The 20,190-nt window shown below is 46.3% G+C and overlaps 1 protein-coding gene across 1 annotated transcript; it reads left to right on the top strand.

Moving 5' to 3' along the window:
* The first annotated feature begins 997 nt into the window (after positions 1–997).
* Positions 998–12,713, top strand: LOC128790617 (uncharacterized). The gene is made up of 10 exons (XM_053947568.1): positions 998–1,231; positions 2,640–2,750; positions 3,252–3,320; positions 7,976–8,085; positions 8,980–9,065; positions 9,150–9,208; positions 9,310–9,445; positions 9,748–9,854; positions 10,388–10,529; positions 11,159–12,713. Exons 1-9 carry the CDS (start codon positions 998–1,000, stop codon positions 10,436–10,438), a joined length of 963 nt encoding a protein of 320 aa, XP_053803543.1. The 3' UTR covers positions 10,439–10,529; positions 11,159–12,713.
* The last annotated feature ends 7,477 nt before the right edge of the window (positions 12,714–20,190 follow it).

Here is a 20,190-nt window from a genome sequence, read left to right on the forward strand (position 1 = left end):
GTAAGTTCATTTGATGTGCTTCAAGTGTGAGTTGTAGTTATTTTAGGTGTTAAAAGAGATGTAGAACTAATAGAATTAGGTTGTTAAAAGGTTGTACGATTTTGATCCTGAGAAGTAAATTTGTGTTGGAGTGATTGGGTATTTTTAGGTGGGTGTTCTTTTTTTGGTTTTTTTTTTTTTTGTTTGTTTTTTTTTTTTTTTTTTGTTTTTTTTTTTTTGGTTTTTTTTTTTGGTTTTTTTTTTTTTTTTTGGTTTGGTTTGTTTTTTTTTTTTTATATGTATTATTGTTATGTTTGGTCTTAGTGGGTTAATTGTTTTAAATTGTAGGTTTGCTGTTTTGAGGTAACTTCTTTGTGGTTTGGTGTGGTTTGGGGGTTGTTTTGTAACTAAATATTGTACAAGTATTTGTTTGTAATGATTTGAGTAATTTTACTTTTGGTGGTTTACCTGTAATTTGGGGTATGAGTGTATAAATGTTATTTGAAGAGTTTATGTTACATGTAAGTTTTTTGATTTGCAATTTAGTGTTTGTAAAGGATAAGGTTAGTTGTGAGGAGGTATACAAACGAGCTACGTAGAAAAGAGATTTTTCGGGTTGGTGACTGATAAACAGAGCGTATTTGGACGTGGGGTTTTAGTTAGTGTTACTTGTTTGTTCTGTTTTGGTTGTGGAACTATTTCTTTCGGGGTTGGGTTTTTTTGGTTTTTTTTTTTCTTTGGTGTGTTTTAAATAAGGCTTGACACAGTGAGTAGGACTCTTGTGTGATTTTTTTTTTTTTTTTTTTTTTTAAATTGTGGAAACATAAGTATAACGTGTTCTGTAGGTTATGAAATTGACGGGACTACATTATTGGCTACTTACTAAATCTTGTAGTTGTGAGTAGGTTTTTGTAACTCTGATTTTGAAATCCAAGAAGAAAACTGAGGAGACGAAGGAGGTAGAGAAGTTATCTCCTTCTAGGACAGAAAGGGTTTAGCGCAGAAACTGCTGGGTCTAATGTGGCGCGGGGGTTTCCGTGCGCCGGCCGGGCCGGGCGCGGGGCTCGGCGGCAGGAGAGCGGCGAGCTGTGCGCGTGCGCGGGAGGCGCGCTGCCGCGGGGAGCCGAGCGGAGCCGAGCGGAGCCGAACGGAGCCGAGCCGAGTCGAGCGGAGCCGAGCGGAGGTGAATGGAGCCGAGGCGAGGCGAATGGAGGCGAACGGAGCGAGCGGCTCCGAGTTGAGCCGAGCCGAGGTGCGCCGAAGAGGCGAATCCAGCCGAGTCTAGCGGAGAACAGCCCGAGTGTAGGCGAGGAGCCGAGCGGGGCCGAACCGAGCCGAGCTCCGCCGAGCGCAGCATCCCGAGCAGGGCGGGCCGCCGGGGCGGGCTCGGGTGGAGTCGGGGCTCTCTGAGGCTCCCCGTCCTGTCCCGCTCTCTACCCCTCCTTCTTCCTCCCCGTATTCCTCTTCTTTCTCTCTTTCCCCCATTTCCCGCTCTCCCCAAAGCCGACCCCTTTCTCTCCCTTTTCGGCCTCCCCTCTCGTTCCCCCCTCCATCCTTCCTTCCTCCTCCCCGTATTCCTGTTCTTTGTCCGCAGACCCCCTCCCCTCCTCTCCCTCGCAAACCCGACACCCCGCGCCCCCCCCCCCCCCCCACTCCTTCCTGCTCTGTCCCTATCCCGCTCCTCCGTTCTATTCCTCTTCTCTCCCTCCTCTGTGCACCATCCCTCTTCCCCGCTCCCGGCCTTTCCCTTGCCCTCCCGCTTTCCTCCACAGCCCGACCTCCCTCCCTACCCTTTTTCATGCCCTGCTACTAGCCCTCTTCCATTCCCGTCGCCCCGTTCCTTCTTTCCCCGCAGCCGCGGGGCCGGGAGCGCCGGAGAATAAAGCCCAGAGGGCCGGAGCCCGGCGCCCCTGGGCCCTTGCGGGAGTCCCCGCACGGGGCCGGAGGCTCTCGGCGGATCCCCCCGTGCCGGTCAAACCCCGCCCGGCCCCGCCGGACCTGCGGCTTTGCCGGCATCGCGCTGAGAGCGGCCCCCGCTCTGTGCCGTGCCGTCCGTGCCGCGTCCCCGCCGTCTCTGCCGCTCCCTCTCTCTGCCCCTCGCCCGTGACAGCGAGGCTGGGCAGGAGCTTCGACCCTTCTGGGGGCTGCCCCCTTTTCTTGTTGCGGCAGAGTCCCTTTCGGGGGGGATGTACATGTGGAAAGGGATGGAAGCAAGTGCTGGGCTGCTGTCCAGGGCAGTTAAGACTCGTTCTGTGCCTTCTTTGGGGGCCAGGAAAAAGGGGTGAAGACTCGGGGCTCTGGTGTCATTTGGGGCACCCTAAGGTCCCTAGGAGAGGGAGGCACGCTGCGGCGGAGGAGCAGGTGGGTGGCGAATGAGGGGGGTCATGCCGGGTGCCGTCCCCCCGAGGGGGGTGTGTAGAATACTACATCCTGTCAAGTGCTTCGTTTTTATAGGTATTGGTAAAAATAGGAATTTGTCTCTAAATTCATTTGGAAAGAAAGCCAGAGCAGCCCCAGGTGTGAACTGTGAGGATAAGGAGGGGCCGGCTCCTGCCGGCAGCTGTTTTAGGGGCTTTGCCTCAGCTGATTTTACAGGGAGCTGCTGGAGAAGAGGAGTTTATGGGTGGCTCCTGGGGCTGTCCTTGGAAGGACGGTGACAGCTTCGGACAGGGTCTGGGGGATCACCTGGATACGCACTTGGATACCTGGAGCATTGCTCAGAGGAGGTGCCGAGGGACAAACCTTTGTGCCAGGTAGCGGCAGCCAAACAGGTGAGCCCATGTGCATTTGTAGCGGGGACATTTCTCCTTTCCCTTTTAAATTTCATCTTGCCAATCCCTCCCCGGTGCTCCCAGAAAAAAAAAAAAAAAAAAAAAAAGAAAAGAAAAAAAAGTATTTTGAGTAGGAAAGAAATTCAAATTGAGGGTAGCGACTTGTCTTCCATTATTGACCGTGTCTGAACTGGTGGGGGATCCCCTTTCACGTGTGGTTTTGAGGGTATTGATTGAAGGAAAAGCTGCCTTTTCCAGGATGTTAGGGGTATCCCAGGGGTGTCAGGGAATCGACAATACACAGCCCATTGTTCTATTTGTAGTTCACCTCTACTTCTTATAGAATTTTTCTGCTGACAAATCTTATGCTTAGCTCGAATCGCAGTTCTGCTGTTTCTGAGGCCTGCCTTTTGCAGCTTTCCCAAAACCCTCTGGTTTGAAAGATTCCCACAACTTGAGGGATTTCATTTGAGGACAAGCCCTTCTTTTCTGCTCTTACAGGGGCTGAAACTGAAGGGGAGAACACATTTATTTGCCCTTGTTGAAGTGAGGCGAGCACCTGAGTGTGGCGTAAGTTCCGGGGGTTGAATTGAAGGAGGCTGCAGCTCTCGCAGCGTTTGAAGGGTTGGAATGGGGCTGTGCCGCTGCATTGGAGGGCGCTTCTTGTGCCCCTGGCCCGGCAGCCAAGGCTGTGGCGCGGGAAGCTGCTGGCGTTGCCCGGGGAGCTGCCGAGGTGGAAGGGGACCTGGGCGCGGCCGGGCTGGCGCGGGACTGCCGGAGCCGCGCCGGAGCGAGGCGTGCGGAGCCGAGGGGAGCTTTGCCGGGCCGGCGGGCGGGAGAGGCGGCGCGGGCGCTGCGCCGGTGCCGGCCGGTGCCGGCCGCTCCGTCCGCTCCGGGCGCGGGGCTCGGGCGCCGCCGGGGCCCCCTGGGCCCGGTGCCGGCCCCGCCGGGCAGGGGGAGCGGGCGGGGGGCTCCCGGCGCGGCGCCGCCTCTGCCTGCCGCAGGAGCCGCTTTCCTGCCGGGAGCCGCGCTCCGCCCGCTGCCGGCAGCGCGGCTTTTCATTTTCCGAAGGTCCTTGGTTGTAGCGCTTTGGAGGTGGTTCTTAGGAATTGATTGTATCGTTTTCTTTTGTTCGTGCTTGGTGTATGCTAAGGGACATGGTGTACTTCTTGAATGTTATGGTTCTTGGTTCAGGTGCTGATGGCAAGGATTTATTTGGATTGAGTTTTGTTGTTGGATTTCATTTTTGTGGAATTTGGTGGATTTTTTTTTGTTTTGATTTGTTTTGATTTTTTTGGTTGGGTTTTTAAATAATATTTTTATATTATAAAAAGATAATTTAAAATTCTATATTTTAAGGTTTACAATGTTTTTTTATGGGTCGTGGCATGAAGTAGCTGTTAGGTTTTTAATTGGATTGTGGTGGCTTTTATTAGCGTGAGTATGGTGGGTTCGTTTTGGTGGGTTTGAGGCAGTGTCCTGTAGTTAATTAGTGAGGTTTTTGTAATATTGGTCATTGCATTATTGTTGATTGTATTATAGAGGTTTTATTCATTTGGTATGTTTGATTGTCGTGTATGTTTTGTTGTTGCAGAGAATCTGGGAGATATTGTTTATGGTTCCATTTATCTTTTGGCTTGGTGTTTATTTCCAGGTGGTATTTTAGTTTTGATGATGGTTTGAGGCATTATGGGTTTATTGAGTTAGGAATCATTTTTTTGTTGTTGTTAATTGAAGTTTTTTTTTTTTTTTTTTTTTTTTTTTTTTTTTTTTTTTTGTAGTTTGATGTATTTGGTTGCTGGTTTTTATTCGTTTTATTTTTGGGAACATGGTTGTTTATATGGTGGATTTTTTTCGGTAGTTATTTTATTTGGGTGGTGATTTTTTTGTTTCTTAGTGGTTTAGATTTTTTTATATCGGTAATTGGTTTGGTGGTTTTTTAAGTTTATTTTATAGCGTATTGGGTTCTCTTTATGAGTTAGTGTTGAGGTAGAGTTTTTTTTTTTTGTTTTTTTTTTTTTTTTAGTAACGTTCAGGGTCTGTTGTAGGGTTTGGAGTTTAGTAAGTTAGTTGGATTTTTTTTTTCTTTTTAGTGGGTTTTGTGATTTGCTGTGTGGGATTGTATAGGGTTTTTTTTTTCATTTTTGTTTAATTTTTGTGATGTGATAAGAATTGTTAGTGAAAAGAGTGTAGTGTGGGTTTTTTTTGCTGGTAGTTGGTTGGCTGGTGGAGCCATTCTAATATTTTTGGACGGTATGGGTGGGAATTTGTTGCTGTTTGTATTGGCATTTTAGTTTTAGGTATTGGATCTTAAATGCAAAATTATAACTATAACTATAATGTAAGAAAACCAATCTAGAAATATAAAAATGGGAATATAAAACTTCCATTTTAAATATAAATAGAATACATATAAATAGAACATGTAACATAAATAATATTATCTATCACCGTAAGATGTTCTAATGTTTGATATAGAGTATTTTATACTCTATAGAGTATTTTAGAGTATGTTTATATAAGTACATATGAATATAGATGATACATATAAATCAAATCCATAGAAAATATCAATCTAGAAATGTATAATTAATATATGTAGATAGATATAAAATACAAAATCATAGAAATTGATACAATACATAATGGATATTATACTGTATATGTCTTATTATACCACATGACATGTCATATATTTTATATATCTAAATATAGTACATCAATATACTGTAATATAATATGTAAGAAACTATAAATGTAAATATCAAAAGCATAAATAGAAAAATATTCAAATATAGTTTAAAATAAAGGGGTTTTTAAAATTTTCTATTTGGTAGTAGGCAGGGCTTTTATTATAAAAATTAAAAATAGAAATAAAATAAATTAGAAAGGGCTTCTTTGGTTTTTATTTGGTTAGAGGCAGGGTTTTTATTTAAAAAAATATGAATATACATTTTATTTTGATATAATTCTAAAAATAGAAATAGATAATCAATGTATAAAGATAGATAAAAAATATAAAGTGTAAATAAAAATAAGTAATAGGAAGATATAGAATATAAATAACACCATCCATCAATCTACATTTACAATGCAAATTTCAATAGAAATGCGAAAAACATAGATAAATTTAAACACAGTTTAGAAGAAAGGGGGTTTTTTTTAGGTTTTGACTTGGGTAGAGGCAGGGGTTTTATTATAAACAATATAAACCTTTTAGAAATATCAATCTAAATATAGAAATATGTAATCAATATATTAAGACATGCATAAAAATAGAAAATAAAATAAACTTTAAGTAATATGAATGAATGTAAGAAATTATCAAATTATCATTATACATCAGTATACATTTTAAATCAAAATGTGAATATAAATATAAAAAATATAAAAATAATATAGATTGAAATATAGCTTAAAAGAAAAGATTTTTTATTTTGGTTCTTATTGGGTTAGAGGCAGGGTTTGTTTTTTTTTTTTTGGTCGGTGTTTTTCGGTTTCGTGCGGGATGTTTAGGGGCATTTATTGCAGAGGATGTTTTGAAGGGGGTCGCGCCTGTTCTTCTTTGCGCGCCTTCCCCGCCTGCAGCCCCAGGGCGGGCGGCAGTGCCGCCGCCTTGTGGCCAGAGTGCAGTACTGCAGCCCTCGCCCGAGGTCCTCCCGCGGCCGCCACCTTGGGAGTGGGTTGTCGCGGACTCGCTTGACCTTCCCAATATGGCGGCAAAAAAGGCGGGAAAAAGGAGGACCTCGGTCTGTCTACTGCACTGCCTGCACGGCACCCTGACGCCGGCGCCGCCCCGCGGGATTTTTTTCGCTTTTTCCCGTGTCGTGGCCACGGACTGTGAGCTCAGCGGCTGCGCGGGCGGTCAGGTTTTGAGCGGGCGCCGACAGGCATCGGCAAAAAACGCCTCTCCCTTCCGAGGGCCTCACGCGGCCGCCATCTTGAAAGTGTCGCGGCGGCCGGGACACTCTTGACCTTCTCAATATGGCGGATAGAAAAAAAAAAAAAAAAAAAAAAAAAAAAAAAGCGCGGGAAAATCGTGGTCCGCGTGCTGCACTGCCCGCGCGCCACGCAGGGGCCGCCCCGCCGGGATTTCCCGCGGCCTTGCCAGTACTGCGGACACGGGCTGTTGCCGCACTTGCGCCGCGGGCGGGTGGGTTTCAGGCAGCATTTTTCTTTTAAATAAGAGATCGTTAATATTAATATCATAGAGCTAGAATTTGGTTACAGGCAGGGCTTTTATTTTAAAGAACAGAACTATTTTTGCAATATAAATATAGAAATGTATATTAATATATCTGGATATATAAAAAGATAAAATATAAATAAATAGAAGTCATAGGAAGAAGATATTTAATATAGAATCGAAATAACATCATGCATCAATATACATGATAAATGGGAATGTGAAAAGTATAAATATGAAAGATAGTTCTAGAGAGTTTAAAAGAAAAGGATTTTGGAGGGGTTTTATTGGGTTAGAGGCAGTGTGTTTTAGTTTGTGTGCGGGTGGTTTCGGGCCATTTATTTTTCAGGATTTTTCCAAGGGGATCGCCCCTGTTCTTTTCTGCCTCCCTTCCCTCCGGGCGAGCGGCAGCCCCCGGCTGTGGCCGGCGGCGGTGCTGCCGCCTTGTGGACAGAGAGCGGTACTGCAGCCCCCCCCAGCCAGCGCCCTGCCCCTCGCCGCTGGGTGCCGGCTGAGGGGGGAAGGACGGCTGCCGAGCGTGGGAAGGGCGAGGCGCGGGAGGGAGCGAGCGGCAAGCGGGGCGGTGTCTGTAAATAGAGGGGAGGGGTGAAGGAGATTCGGGAGAGCAAAGGGACCCGATGACCGAGAAGAACGGCAGCGGCGAGGGCGGCCCGGCGGGGCCGCTTTCGGCGGGCGGCGGAGGCGCGGTCGCAGCGCTCACGGGCCGGGGGCGGCGGGCGGGGGGCGAGCGGCGTCGGAACAGGGCTGCACTCCCCTTTCCCGATCCCCGCGCGCGTCCCTCTCTAGACGCTGGAAGCGACCGCGTGCCGGAAAATGCCGCCGGGGCGGCGCGCAGGCGGCGGAGCGGGGCCCCGGCTTTCCCCGCCCCTCCTGCCGCCATCTTTGGAAGGTCAAGCGAGCCGTCCCCGTCCCGCCGCGTCGCTGTCTCGTCCCGCCGCGTTCCCGCCGCCTCCCCGTGCTTCCCCGCCGTCTCCACTCTGACACGATCCGCCCCCGTCCCGGACCCCCTCCGCTGCAGGGAAATGCAGGAGAACGCGAAAGCATCGGGGCAGAGCAGCCGCTGGAGGTGCCCGAGCCGTCTCCCCCTTGCCCGCAGGGCCGGAGTTGCCCACCGCCGGCAGCTGACAGGTACGCTGACAGCACGGGCGGCTCCGGCACACGCTTTGCCTCGCTGTGTTCCGGTGCCGTGCTGCTGCGGGAGGACGGGGCCAGCGCTCCAAAGGCCAGAGCAGAGCGCTGGCGAATGGGAGGCGAGGAAGGCTTGGGCTAAGGATGGATTGCAACCGGGCTGCCTGTAAGTGCGCAGAGAGACCTTTGTCATCCACGCTGCCAAAAGGAGCACCTGGTACACCCTATAGGCGTGCCTTGTGTTTCACGTGTTTTCATTTCCTGTTTGTGTCATCCCAAAAAGCAGGGACGGAGCAAATGGGACTGGTTCCCACTGTTGCTGGGTGAAGGCTTTTTACAGGCTGCTGTATTGATGTCATCTTTTTTTCACCCCAAGTTTGGCTTTTCCCATGCTTTTCCCGTAGCTGCTGCATTGGGTGTCCCCAGGAGGGCTGGGTTCCTCAGCAGGGGTCTTAGGAGTTGCTATGGATTCTGATTTTTCTGAAGCTGTATGGAAGTGTGCTAGCGAATCAGCTCTTTTCTCTCCTGAAAAGCTTTCCATCTATGTCCACCCGTGCGTCTCTGTGTTTTAATCACGTAGCCGGACGCGCTGAGGTTCTTACTTTCTAAGCCAAAAGCTGAAGCAGATGACCGTTTGCTTTGTGTGTGTGAGGAGTGGCATTTGTGCTGGAGAGCTGCGGTTGGGAACAAAAGATGGACTTAATGTGCTCTGGGGACGGGCACGGGAGGAAACGCACAGAAAGGCAAGGCAGTGATGATTGCGGAGGAGAAATGAGAGGTGGTTGCTTCCGATCCGTGGGGACTTTCCTTGGGAGTGATCGATCAGAGAGCGTATGGAAGTAGAGAGCATCTTCTGGCTGCTTCTGTTCTGTAAACTTCTCCCTGGCTTCACAGGTCCGTGCTGGAGAGTGGGAGAAGGGTCCCTGCTGGCTGCCGTGTCCTGGGTGGGCACAGAGCTCTGACCTCGGCCAGATGGGCTGGTGAGTATTGAATCAATCCCTGCCTCCTCGTGAGCAAGTTGTTTGAAGGAGTTTGAGGCAGGGACGGCTTTTAGCCGGCTGCAGTTCGGTTTCTTTCTCACAGGTTTCCGGGTGTTTTGATCCTGACGTCGCCAAAGCCTCAGGTTTGCTGAATTGGGGCTCCTACCTGTGTGACCCGTGAAATGTCCCGGAAGCTGATCGATGTCTTCCTGCTCCCGCTGTGTTCATTTGGGCTGTGCTTCAGGCTTCTCTCCCTGGGCCCTTGCCGTTGCCGTATCTCTTGGATGCCGTGCAGAACGGAATCAGGCAGCCAAGCCTCATGTTCACCTTCTCCCTCACCCTCTGCGCTGCTCGTGTGGCACAGCAGATCCTGAAGCCAGGTACTGGGACGTGCTGCGTGTGTCACTGCTGGGGTGAAAAACAGAGCCCTGGGGAGTGTCGATCCCCTCACCTGCTCTGTGCTCGTGCGCTCTTGCCTGAGCTTTTCCTCCTGGGCAAGAGAAGGGGAGGGTGGGCAGCAATGGGAATGCGCCTCAGAGCAAAGGCCTTCTGCAGTTGCCGGGCTGTTCTCCCAGCTCGGAGCGCTGCACGCTCACTGACTGCAGCTTCCAGGAATTGTCGTCCGTGCTTGTGGATTGGGAGCGCTGTCCTCCTCCACCATGCCAACCTTTTCTCTTTACAGAGGAGCACGTGTACATAAGGGTAAAGAGATTCCTTCTGTCACACCGGTATTTGGACCTGAGGAAGGTACCAGGTTTTCTCCAGCTTTTCTACAGTTTTGATTTTGAGGTAAGAGTCCCATTTTAGGTACCCAGTAATTCTTCAGAAATGTATTAGAAACAGCCGCAAAAATACAATGAAACCTCATTCTCCCACGGGTAGTTAATTAGAAGCGTCTTTCTTATGTTTCATGTAGGAATTCAAAATGTTATTTCTGTGAGGTTTTTGTTGTCTTCTTAATACGAGCGCACAAGGAGTTGTGCTGTGTATGCTCTGTGAGCACAAGAAAAGAATGTTCTGCCCCGGCTAGCTACAATTCCTCTTTGAGTTTAGGCGAGTAACTTTGAGTTCAACTGAAGTATTTTAGAAACAGCAACTTCTAAAATTCCATTTCCACTGCATGTTTGGGCTGCAGACTGACTGTTCCCAATGGATGTTAGCGATTAAATTTGATAGGAATGGAAAATTGAGAAGTCCAGAAGAAGCTGTGGTAATTCCTGAGCTGGCACTCAGAGGGAACCGGGGTTTTGTGCTCTTAGGAGCATGTATCCTTTGGAAATGTCTGAATGTCTGACGGTGGTATTTTTCTTTATGGCTTCCAGTACAAAACAGCACGAGTGGATCCTCAGATTTCTTGGGGAAGGGCTGCGTGACAAACATTGCTGTGAGCTCTGTGTCTACCAGAGGATTTTCCGGGTCATTCTTTCCTTTCTCAGCAGTCCTTTGTGTGACCAGGGCTCCCAGGTAAGAGTTTAAAAAGAACAGTTCCCAAATACCCCAAACCACAAAAGCTTGTATGGCCTCAAGATCTCAAGTACAAAACAGAAAGGAGCAGCTGATTCTGCCTTGGTCCTCTTGAAAATCTGTTCCTTGTTGGTTTTGTGGATGTGTGGAGGGGGAAATAATTTAGGTTGTGTCTAAACCAGTCCCATCCTTATCCCCTGAAACTGGGACCGGTTCCTGCCATCGTGGAGCCTCACGTGGGTGCCGTGGTTTTGCTCCTGCAGTCGGGGTCTTTTCTTTTTGGGGTCTCTATTCCCCAGCCAGCACGTTTGTCACCTGCACAGTGCTTCGGCAGGAGGGAAACTCGCCTGCCGGGAGCTCTCAGGTTTGGGAGCATCCACCCTGAGGATTTCAGGTATCAAAACCTCGGACAAAAAGAGAAAACTGTCTTGCTACCTGAATACTTCTTGTAAGAGCAGCACCTGTGGTGTGAAGCGTTGAAGGGAGAATGTCTTTCCTTCTCTGGAGTTGCTGAGAACAGGCGGTGTTCATTTTAGCTGGAAGTTGATCGGGTACCAGCCAAATTGCTCATTTTATTTTAGATAATCAGATCTTGGCTGTAAAAGAACAAGTTGCATTTTCTGTTTCAGAGTCCTATTCTGGAGATACGACAGAGTGCTGCCCGTGTCACCTCTAGAGCTGCCCATGAGCCGATAGAGGATCACAGCCTCCTCTCGTGGGTCCTGCACGGCTTAGAGAAAAGGTAACCAGCCAAGTACGGGAGACATGGGGACAATTTCCTGTCCACGGCTGAAGAATGACGTGGCTGAGGATGAAAGCAAGGGGGACAGACCTGGAGACGGGGGCACCGAGGGCTGCACTGGCAGAACTTGCTGAACGCTGAGGTGTCCCTTGTGTTTTTGAGAAGAGAATCAAGAGGCTTTCAGGTGGTGGTGGGAGGGACGATGGTGGGGGGGCTGTGTGATTTGGGAATCACTTCCTTGACAAAGCAAAAGGACACCTTGTGCTGGTGTCTTTAGCTTTGAAATTTCAAGCAGCCTCAGTTCCCATCCTGTCACAGGACCTGCTGCACAGGAAGTGGCACAGTAATGGATTTGAGCTGTCTAGAACGTTACTTCTCCTCCCCTTGCCTCTCCCTGACAAAAAAAATCTCTTCTGCAAGCACAGAGTGCCCTGACAGGTTCAGGCAAGTGCACCAAAAGTGCCCTAGAATATGGTCCCCCGTAGGAGATGGACCAGCTGCTGGTGAGGATCTGCCTTTCAAATGTGGTTTTCTTTTCTTTTTTTTCTTTTTGTTCTGTTTCATTTTGTTTTTCAGGTTTCTGGAGAACCAGGTGATAAATAAAATGATTTCCTTACTCCATCCTTTGTGGCTAATAAATTTAGGAGACAAGAGAGAAAACAGGAATCGATCCCAGATGCTGCTGTTGAGATGGGTATATGATCTACCTGTATATAGATATATGCGTATCTCTGTATATCTGTGTAGTGATAATAATGGGAGTTTTTATGATACGTTGCTTTACTGTCTTCTATTTTTAATAAAGTGCGATTTTAAGTTATTAGGTATAACATTTTATTCTGCTTATTGGCTAAAGTAACATTTTCTTGTATTTTATTGGTATCAAGTCATGTTAATCATTAATTGGTAAGAGTTTATAATGAATTATTAAGGTGTGAATATTGTTCATTAAGGTACGTCTTTTTTTTACTGTAGGTATTTTCATGTGTTCGTACGGGTTTTTATGTTAATGATTTTGGGTTTTTGTGTTATGAATATATTAGTATTTTATTAGGGTTTTTTTGGTTAGTTTACTTGTTTGGTGTGTAGATCACTCCTGTTAAGTATGTTTATCTATATATGTTTTAAAATGTAAGTTATAAATCTACTTGTTAAGGATTTTTGTAGAGTTCTATGTAAAAATTTAAATCGGTAGGGGAGATAAAAAGCAGTAATTATTAATAAGATGAGTATTTTAGTTTTTAATAATGATTTAAGTTATTCAGCGATGTTTTAATTTTTGAAAATATTATTTAGTTATTTTTTATGTGTGATTGATTAATTTTTTAAAAAAAAATTAGTAATGTTTTTGTAAATTGATTTCTTGTGATTTCATCAATTTATATATTTTTAAAAATGTTTTCTATTTATGATTGTGTGTGAATAATAAAAAATGAACAGTTGTTTTATTTTGTAAGGTAGTATGTTTAAAGATGTTCATATTTGGCAGTAATTTATTTAACGTTATACATGTGTTATTGTTTGATTTGGTTGGTTAATAAGTAAGTTCATTTGATGTGCTTCAAGTGTGAGTTGTAGTTATTTTAGGTGTTAAAAGAGATGTAGAACTAATAGAATTAGGTTGTTAAAAGGTTGTACGATTTTGATCCTGAGAAGTAAATTTGTGTTGGAGTGATTGGGTATTTTTAGGTGGGTGTTCTTTTTTTGGGTTTTTTTTTTGGTTCTTTTTTTTTGTTTGTTTGGTTTTTTGTGTTTTGTTTGTTTTTTTTTTATATGTATTATTGTTATGTTTGGTCTTAGTGGGTTAATTGTTTTAAATTGTAGGTTTGCTGTTTTGAGGTAACTTCTTTGTGGTTTGGTGTGGTTTGGGGGTTGTTTTGTAACTAAATATTGTACAAGTATTTGTTTGTAATGATTTGAGTAATTTTACTTTTGGTGGTTTACCTGTAATTTGGGGTATGAGTGTATAAATGTTATTTGAAGAGTTTATGTTACATGTAAGTTTTTTGATTTGCAATTTAGTGTTTGTAAAGGATAAGGTTAGTTGTGAGGAGGTATACAAACGAGCTACGTAGAAAAGAGATTTTTCGGGTTGGTGACTGATAAACAGAGCGTATTTGGACGTGGGGTTTTAGTTAGTGTTACTTGTTTGTTCTGTTTTGGTTGTGGAACTATTTCTTTCGGGGTTGGGTTTTTTTTGTTTTTTTTTTCTTTGGTGTGTTTTAAATAAGGCTTGACACAGTGAGTAGGACTCTTGTGTGATTTTTTTTTTTTTTTTTTTTTAATTGTGGAAACATAAGTATAACGTGTTCTGTAGGTTATGAAATTGACGGGACTACATTATTGGCTACTTACTAAATCTTGTAGTTGTGAGTAGGTTTTTGTAACTCTGATTTTGAAATCCAAGAAGAAAACTGAGGAGACGAAGGAGGTAGAGAAGTTATCTCCTTCTAGGACAGAAAGGGTTTAGCGCAGAAACTGCTGGGTCTAATGTGGCGCGGGGGTTTCCGTGCGCCGGCCGGGCCGGGCGCGGGGCTCGGCGGCAGGAGAGCGGCGAGCTGTGCGCGTGCGCGGGAGGCGCGCTGCCGCGGGGAGCCGAGCGGAGCCGAGCGGAGGTGAATGGAGCCGAGCGGAGCCGAGCGGAGCCGAGCCGAGTCGAGCGGAGCCGAGCGGAGGCGAACGGAGCGAGCGGCTCCGAGTTGAGCCGAGCCGAGGTGCGCCGAAGAGGCGAATCCAGCCGAGTCTAGCGGAGAACAGCCCGAGTGTAGGCGAGGAGCCGAGCGGGGCCGAACCGAGCCGAGCTCCGCCGAGCGCAGCATCCCGAGCAGGGCGGGCCGCCGGGGCGGGCTCGGGTGGAGTCGGGGCTCTCTGAGGCTCCCCGTCCTGTCCCGCTCTCTACCCCTCCTTCTTCCTCCCCGTATTCCTCTTCTTTCTCTCTTTCCCCATTTCCCGCTCTCCCCAAAGCCGACCCCTTTCTCTCCCTTTTCGGCCTCCCCTCTCGTCCCCCCCTCCATCCTTCCTTCCTCCTCCCCGTATTCCTGTTCTTTGTCCGCAGACCCTCTCCCCTCCTCTCCCTCGCAAACCCGACACCCCGCGCCCCCCCCCCCCCCCCACTCCTTCCTGCTCTGTCCCTATCCCGCTCCTCCGTTCTATTCCTCTTCTCTCCCTCCTCTGTGCACCATCCCTCTTCCCCGCTCCCGGCCTTTCCCTTGCCCTCCCGCTTTCCTCCACAGCCCGACCTCCCTCCCTACCCTTTTTCATGCCCTGCTACTAGCCCTCTTCCATTCCCGTCGCCCCGTTCCTTCTTTCCCCGCAGCCGCGGGGCCGGGGCGCCGGAGAATAAAGCCCAGAGGGCCGGAGCCCGGCGCCCCTGGGCCCTTGCGGGAGTCCCCGCACGGGGCCGGAGGCTCTCGGCGGATCCCCCCGTGCCGGTCAAACCCCGCCCGGCCCCGCCGGACCTGCGGCTTTGCCGGCATCGCGCTGAGAGCGGCCCCCGCTCTGTGCCGTGCCGTCCGTGCCGCGTCCCCGCCGTCTCTGCCGCTCCCTCTCTCTGCCCCTCGCCCGTGACAGCGAGGCTGGGCAGGAGCTTCGACCCTTCTGGGGGCTGCCCCCTTTTCTTGTTGCGGCAGAGTCCCTTTCGGGGGGGATGTACATGTGGAAAGGGATGGAAGCAAGTGCTGGGCTGCTGTCCAGGGCAGTTAAGACTCGTTCTGTGCCTTCTTTGGGGGCCAGGAAAAAGGGGTGAAGACTCGGGGCTCTGGTGTCATTTGGGGCACCCTAAGGTCCCTAGGAGAGGGAGGCACGCTGCGGCGGAGGAGCAGGTGGGTGGCGAATGAGGGGGGTCATGCCGGGTGCCGTCCCCCCGAGGGGGGTGTGTAGAATACTACATCCTGTCAAGTGCTTCGTTTTTATAGGTATTGGTAAAAATAGGAATTTGTCTCTAAATTCATTTGGAAAGAAAGCCAGAGCAGCCCCAGGTGTGAACTGTGAGGATAAGGAGGGGCCGGCTCCTGCCGGCGGCTGTTTTAGGGGCTTTGCCTCAGCTGATTTTACAGGGAGCTGCTGGAGAAGAGGAGTTTATGGGTGGCTCCTGGGGCTGTCCTTGGAAGGACGGTGACAGCTTCGGACAGGGTCTGGGGGATCACCTGGATACGCACTTGGATACCTGGAGCATTGCTCAGAGGAGGTGCCGAGGGACAAACCTTTGTGCCAGGTAGCGGCAGCCAAACAGGTGAGCCCATGTGCATTTGTAGCGGGGACATTTCTCCTTTCCCTTTTAAATTTCATCTTGCCAATCCCTCCCCGGTGCTCCCAGAAAAAAAAAAAAAAAAAAAAAAAAAAAAAAAAAGAAAAGAAAAAAAAGTATTTTGAGTAGGAAAGAAATTCAAATTGAGGGTAGCGACTTGTCTTCCATTATTGACCGTGTCTGAACTGGTGGGGGATCCCCTTTCACGTGTGGTTTTGAGGGTATTGATTGAAGGAAAACCTGCCTTTTCCAGGATGTTAGGGGTATCCCAGGGGTGTCAGGGAATCGACAATACACAGCCCATTGTTCTATTTGTAGTTCACCTCTACTTCTTATAGAATTTTTCTGCTGACAAATCTTATGCTTAGCTCGAATCGCAGTTCTGCTGTTTCTGAGGCCTGCCTTTTGCAGCTTTCCCAAAACCCTCTGGTTTGAAAGATTGCCACAACTTGAGGGATTTCATTTGAGGACAAGCCCTTCTTTTCTGCTCTTACAGGGGCTGAAACTGAAGGGGAGAACACATTTATTTGCCCTTGTTGAAGTGAGGCGAGCACCTGAGTGTGGCGTAAGTTCCGGGGGTTGAATTGAAGGAGGCTGCAGCTCTCGCAGCGTTTGAAGGGTTGGAATGGGGCTGTGCCGCTGCATTGGAGGGCGCTTCTTGTGCCCCTGGCCCGGCAGCCAAGGCTGTGGCGCGGGAAGCTGCTGGCGTTGCCCGGGGAGCTGCCGAGGTGGAAGGGGACCTGGGCGCGGCCGGGCTGGCGCGGGACTGCCGGAGCCGCGCCGGAGCGAGGCGTGCGGAGCCGAGGGGAGCTTTGCCGGGCCGGCGGGCGGGAGAGGCGGCGCGGGCGCTGCGCCGGTGCCGGCCGGTGCCGGCCGCTCCGTCCGCTCCGGGCGCGGGGCTCGGGCGCCGCCGGGGCCCCCTGGGCCCGGTGCCGGCCCCGCCGGGCAGGGGGAGCGGGCGGGGGGCTCCCGGCGCGGCGCCGCCTCTGCCTGCCGCAGGAGCCGCTTTCCTGCCGGGAGCCGCGCTCCGCCCGGTGCCGGCAGCGCGGCTTTTCATTTTCCGAAGGTCCTTGGTTGTAGCGCTTTGGAGGTGGTTCTTAGGAATTGATTGTATCGTTTTCTTTTGTTCGTGCTTGGTGTATGCTAAGGGACATGGTGTACTTCTTGAATGTTATGGTTCTTGGTTCAGGTGCTGATGGCAAGGATTTATTTGGATTGAGTTTTGTTGTTGGATTTCATTTTTGTGGAATTTGGTGGATTTTTTTTGTTTTGATTTGTTTTGATTTTTTTGGTTGGGTTTTTAAATAATATTTTTATATTATAAAAAGATAATTTAAAATTCTATATTTTAAGGTTTACAATGTTTTTTATGGGTCGTGGCATGAAGTAGCTGTTAGGTTTTTAATTGGATTGTGGTGGCTTTTATTAGCGTGAGTATGGTGGGTTCGTTTTGGTGGGTTTGAGGCAGTGTCCTGTAGTTAATTAGTGAGGTTTTTGTAATATTGGTCATTGCATTATTGTTGATTGTATTATAGAGGTTTTATTCATTTGGTATGTTTGATTGTCGTGTATGTTTTGTTGTTGCAGAGAATCTGGGAGATATTGTTTATGGTTCCATTTATCTTTTGGCTTGGTGTTTATTTCCAGGTGGTATTTTAGTTTTGATGATGGTTTGAGGCATTATGGGTTTATTGAGTTAGGAATCATTTTTTTGTTGTTGTTAATTGAAGTTTTTTTTTTTTTTTTTTTTTTTTTTTTTTTTTTTGTAGTTTGATGTATTTGGTTGCTGGTTTTTATTCGTTTTATTTTTGGGAACATGGTTGTTTATATGGTGGATTTTTTTTCGGTAGTTATTATTTTATTTGGGTGGTGATTTTTTTGTTTCTTAGTGGTTTAGATTTTTTTATATCGGTAATTGGTTTGGTGGTTTTTTAAGTTTATTTTATAGCGTATTGGGTTCTCTTTATGAGTTAGTGTTGAGGTAGAGTTTTTTTTTTTGGTTTTTTTTTTTTTTTTAGTAACGTTCAGGGTCTGTTGTAGGGTTTGGAGTTTAGTAAGTTAGTTGGATTTTTTTTTTCTTTTTAGTGGGTTTTGTGATTTGCTGTGTGGGATTGTATAGGGTTTTTTTTTCATTTTTGTTTAATTTTTGTGATGTGATAAGAATTGTTAGTGAAAAGAGTGTAGTGTGGGTTTTTTTTGCTGGTAGTTGGTTGGCTGGTGGAGCCATTCTAATATTTTTGGACGGTATGGGTGGGAATTTGTTGCTGTTTGTATTGGCATTTTAGTTTTAGGTATTGGATCTTAAATGCAAAATTATAACTATAACTATAATGTAAGAAAACCAATCTAGAAATATAAAAATGGGAATATAAAACTTCCATTTTAAATATAAATAGAATACATATAAATAGAACATGTAACATAAATAATATTATCTATCACCGTAAGATGTTCTAATGTTTGATATAGAGTATTTTATACTCTATAGAGTATTTTAGAGTATGTTTATATAAGTACATATGAATATAGATGATACATATAAATCAAATCCATAGAAAATATCAATCTAGAAATGTATAATTAATATATGTAGATAGATATAAAATACAAAATCATAGAAATTGATACAATACATAATGGATATGATACTGTATATGTCTTATTATACCACATGACATGTCATATATTTTATATATCTAAATATAGTACATCAATATACTGTAATATAATATGTAAGAAACTATAAATGTAAATATCAAAAGCATAAATAGAAAAATATTCAAATATAGTTTAAAATAAAGGGGTTTTTAAAATTTTCTATTTGGTAGTAGGCAGGGCTTTTATTATAAAAATTAAAAATAGAAATAAAATAAATTAGAAAGGGCTTCTTTGGTTTTTATTTGGTTAGAGGCAGGGTTTTTATTAAAAAAATATGAATATACATTTTATTTTGATATAATTCTAAAAATAGAAATAGATAATCAATGTATAAAGATAGATAAAAAATATAAAGTGTAAATAAAAATAAGTAATAGGAAGATATAGAATATAAATAACACCATCCATCAATCTACATTTACAATGCAAATTTCAATAGAAATGCGAAAAACATAGATAAATTTAAACACAGTTTAGAAGAAAGGGTTTTTTTTTAGGTTTTGACTTGGGTAGAGGCAGGGGTTTTATTATAAACAATATAAACCTTTTAGAAATATCAATCTAAATATAGAAATATGTAATCAATATATTAAGACATGCATAAAAATAGAAAATAAAATAAACTTTAAGTAATATGAATGAATGTAAGAAATTATAAAATTATCATTATACATCAGTATACATTTTAAATCAAAATGTGAATATAAATATAAAAAATATAAAAATAATATAGATTGAAATATAGCTTAAAAGAAAAGATTTTTATTTTGGTTCTTATTGGGTTAGAGGCAGGGTTTGTTTTTTTTTTTTTTTTTTCGGTGTTGTTTTTCGGTTTCGTGCGGGATGTTTAGGGGCATTTATTGCAGAGGATGTTTTGAAGGGGGTCGCGCCTGTTCTTCTTTGCGCGCCTTCCCCGCCTGCAGCCCCAGGGCGGGCGGCAGTGCCGCCGCCTTGTGGCCAGAGTGCAGTACTGCAGCCCTCGCCCGAGGTCCTCCCGCGGCCGCCACCTTGGGAGTGGGTTGTCGCGGACTCGCTTGACCTTCCCAATATGGCGGCAAAAAAGGCGGGAAAAAGGAGGACCTCGGTCTGTCTACTGCACTGCCTGCACGGCACCCTGACGCCGGCGCCGCCCCGCGGGATTTTTTTCGCTTTTTCCCGTGTCGTGGCCACGGACTGTGAGCTCAGCGGCTGCGCGGGCGGTCAGGTTTTGAGCGGGCGCCGACAGGCATCGGCAAAAACGCCTCTCCCTTCCGAGGGCCTCACGCGGCCGCCATCTTGAAAGTGTCGCGGCGGCCGGGACACTCTTGACCTTCTCAATATGGCGGATAGAAAAAAAAAAAAAAAAAAAAAAAAAAAAAAAAAGCGCGGGAAAATCGTGGTCCGCGTGCTGCGCACTGCCCGCGCGCCACGCAGGGGCCGCCCCGCCGGGATTTCCCGCGGCCTTGCCAGTACTGCGGACACGGGCTGTTGCCGCACTTGCGCCGCGGGCGGGTGGGTTTCAGGCAGCATTTTTCTTTTAAATAAGAGATCGTTAATATTAATATCATAGAGCTAGAATTTGGTTACAGGCAGGGCTTTTATTTTAAAGAACAGAACTATTTTTGCAATAGAATATAGAAATGTATATTAATATATCTGGATATATAAAAAGATAAAATATAAATAAATAGAAGTCATAGGAAGAAGATATTTAATATAGAATCGAAATAACATCATGCATCAATATACATGATAAATGGGAATGTGAAAAGTATAAATATGAAAGATAGTTCTAGAGAGTTTAAAAGAAAAGGATTTTGGAGGGGTTTTATTGGGTTAGAGGCAGTGTGTTTTAGTTTGTGTGCGGGTGGTTTTGGGCCATTTATTTTTCAGGATTTTTCCAAGGGGATCGCCCCTGTTCTTTTCTGCCTCCCTTCCCTCCGGGCGAGCGGCAGCCCCCGGCTGTGGCCGGCGGCGGTGCTGCCGCCTTGTGGACAGAGAGCGGTACTGCAGCCCCCCCCAGCCAGCGCCCTGCC

Source organism: Vidua chalybeata, chromosome 1, assembly GCF_026979565.1.
Source record: "Vidua chalybeata isolate OUT-0048 chromosome 1, bVidCha1 merged haplotype, whole genome shotgun sequence".
Lineage (NCBI taxonomy): Eukaryota > Metazoa > Chordata > Aves > Passeriformes > Viduidae > Vidua > Vidua chalybeata.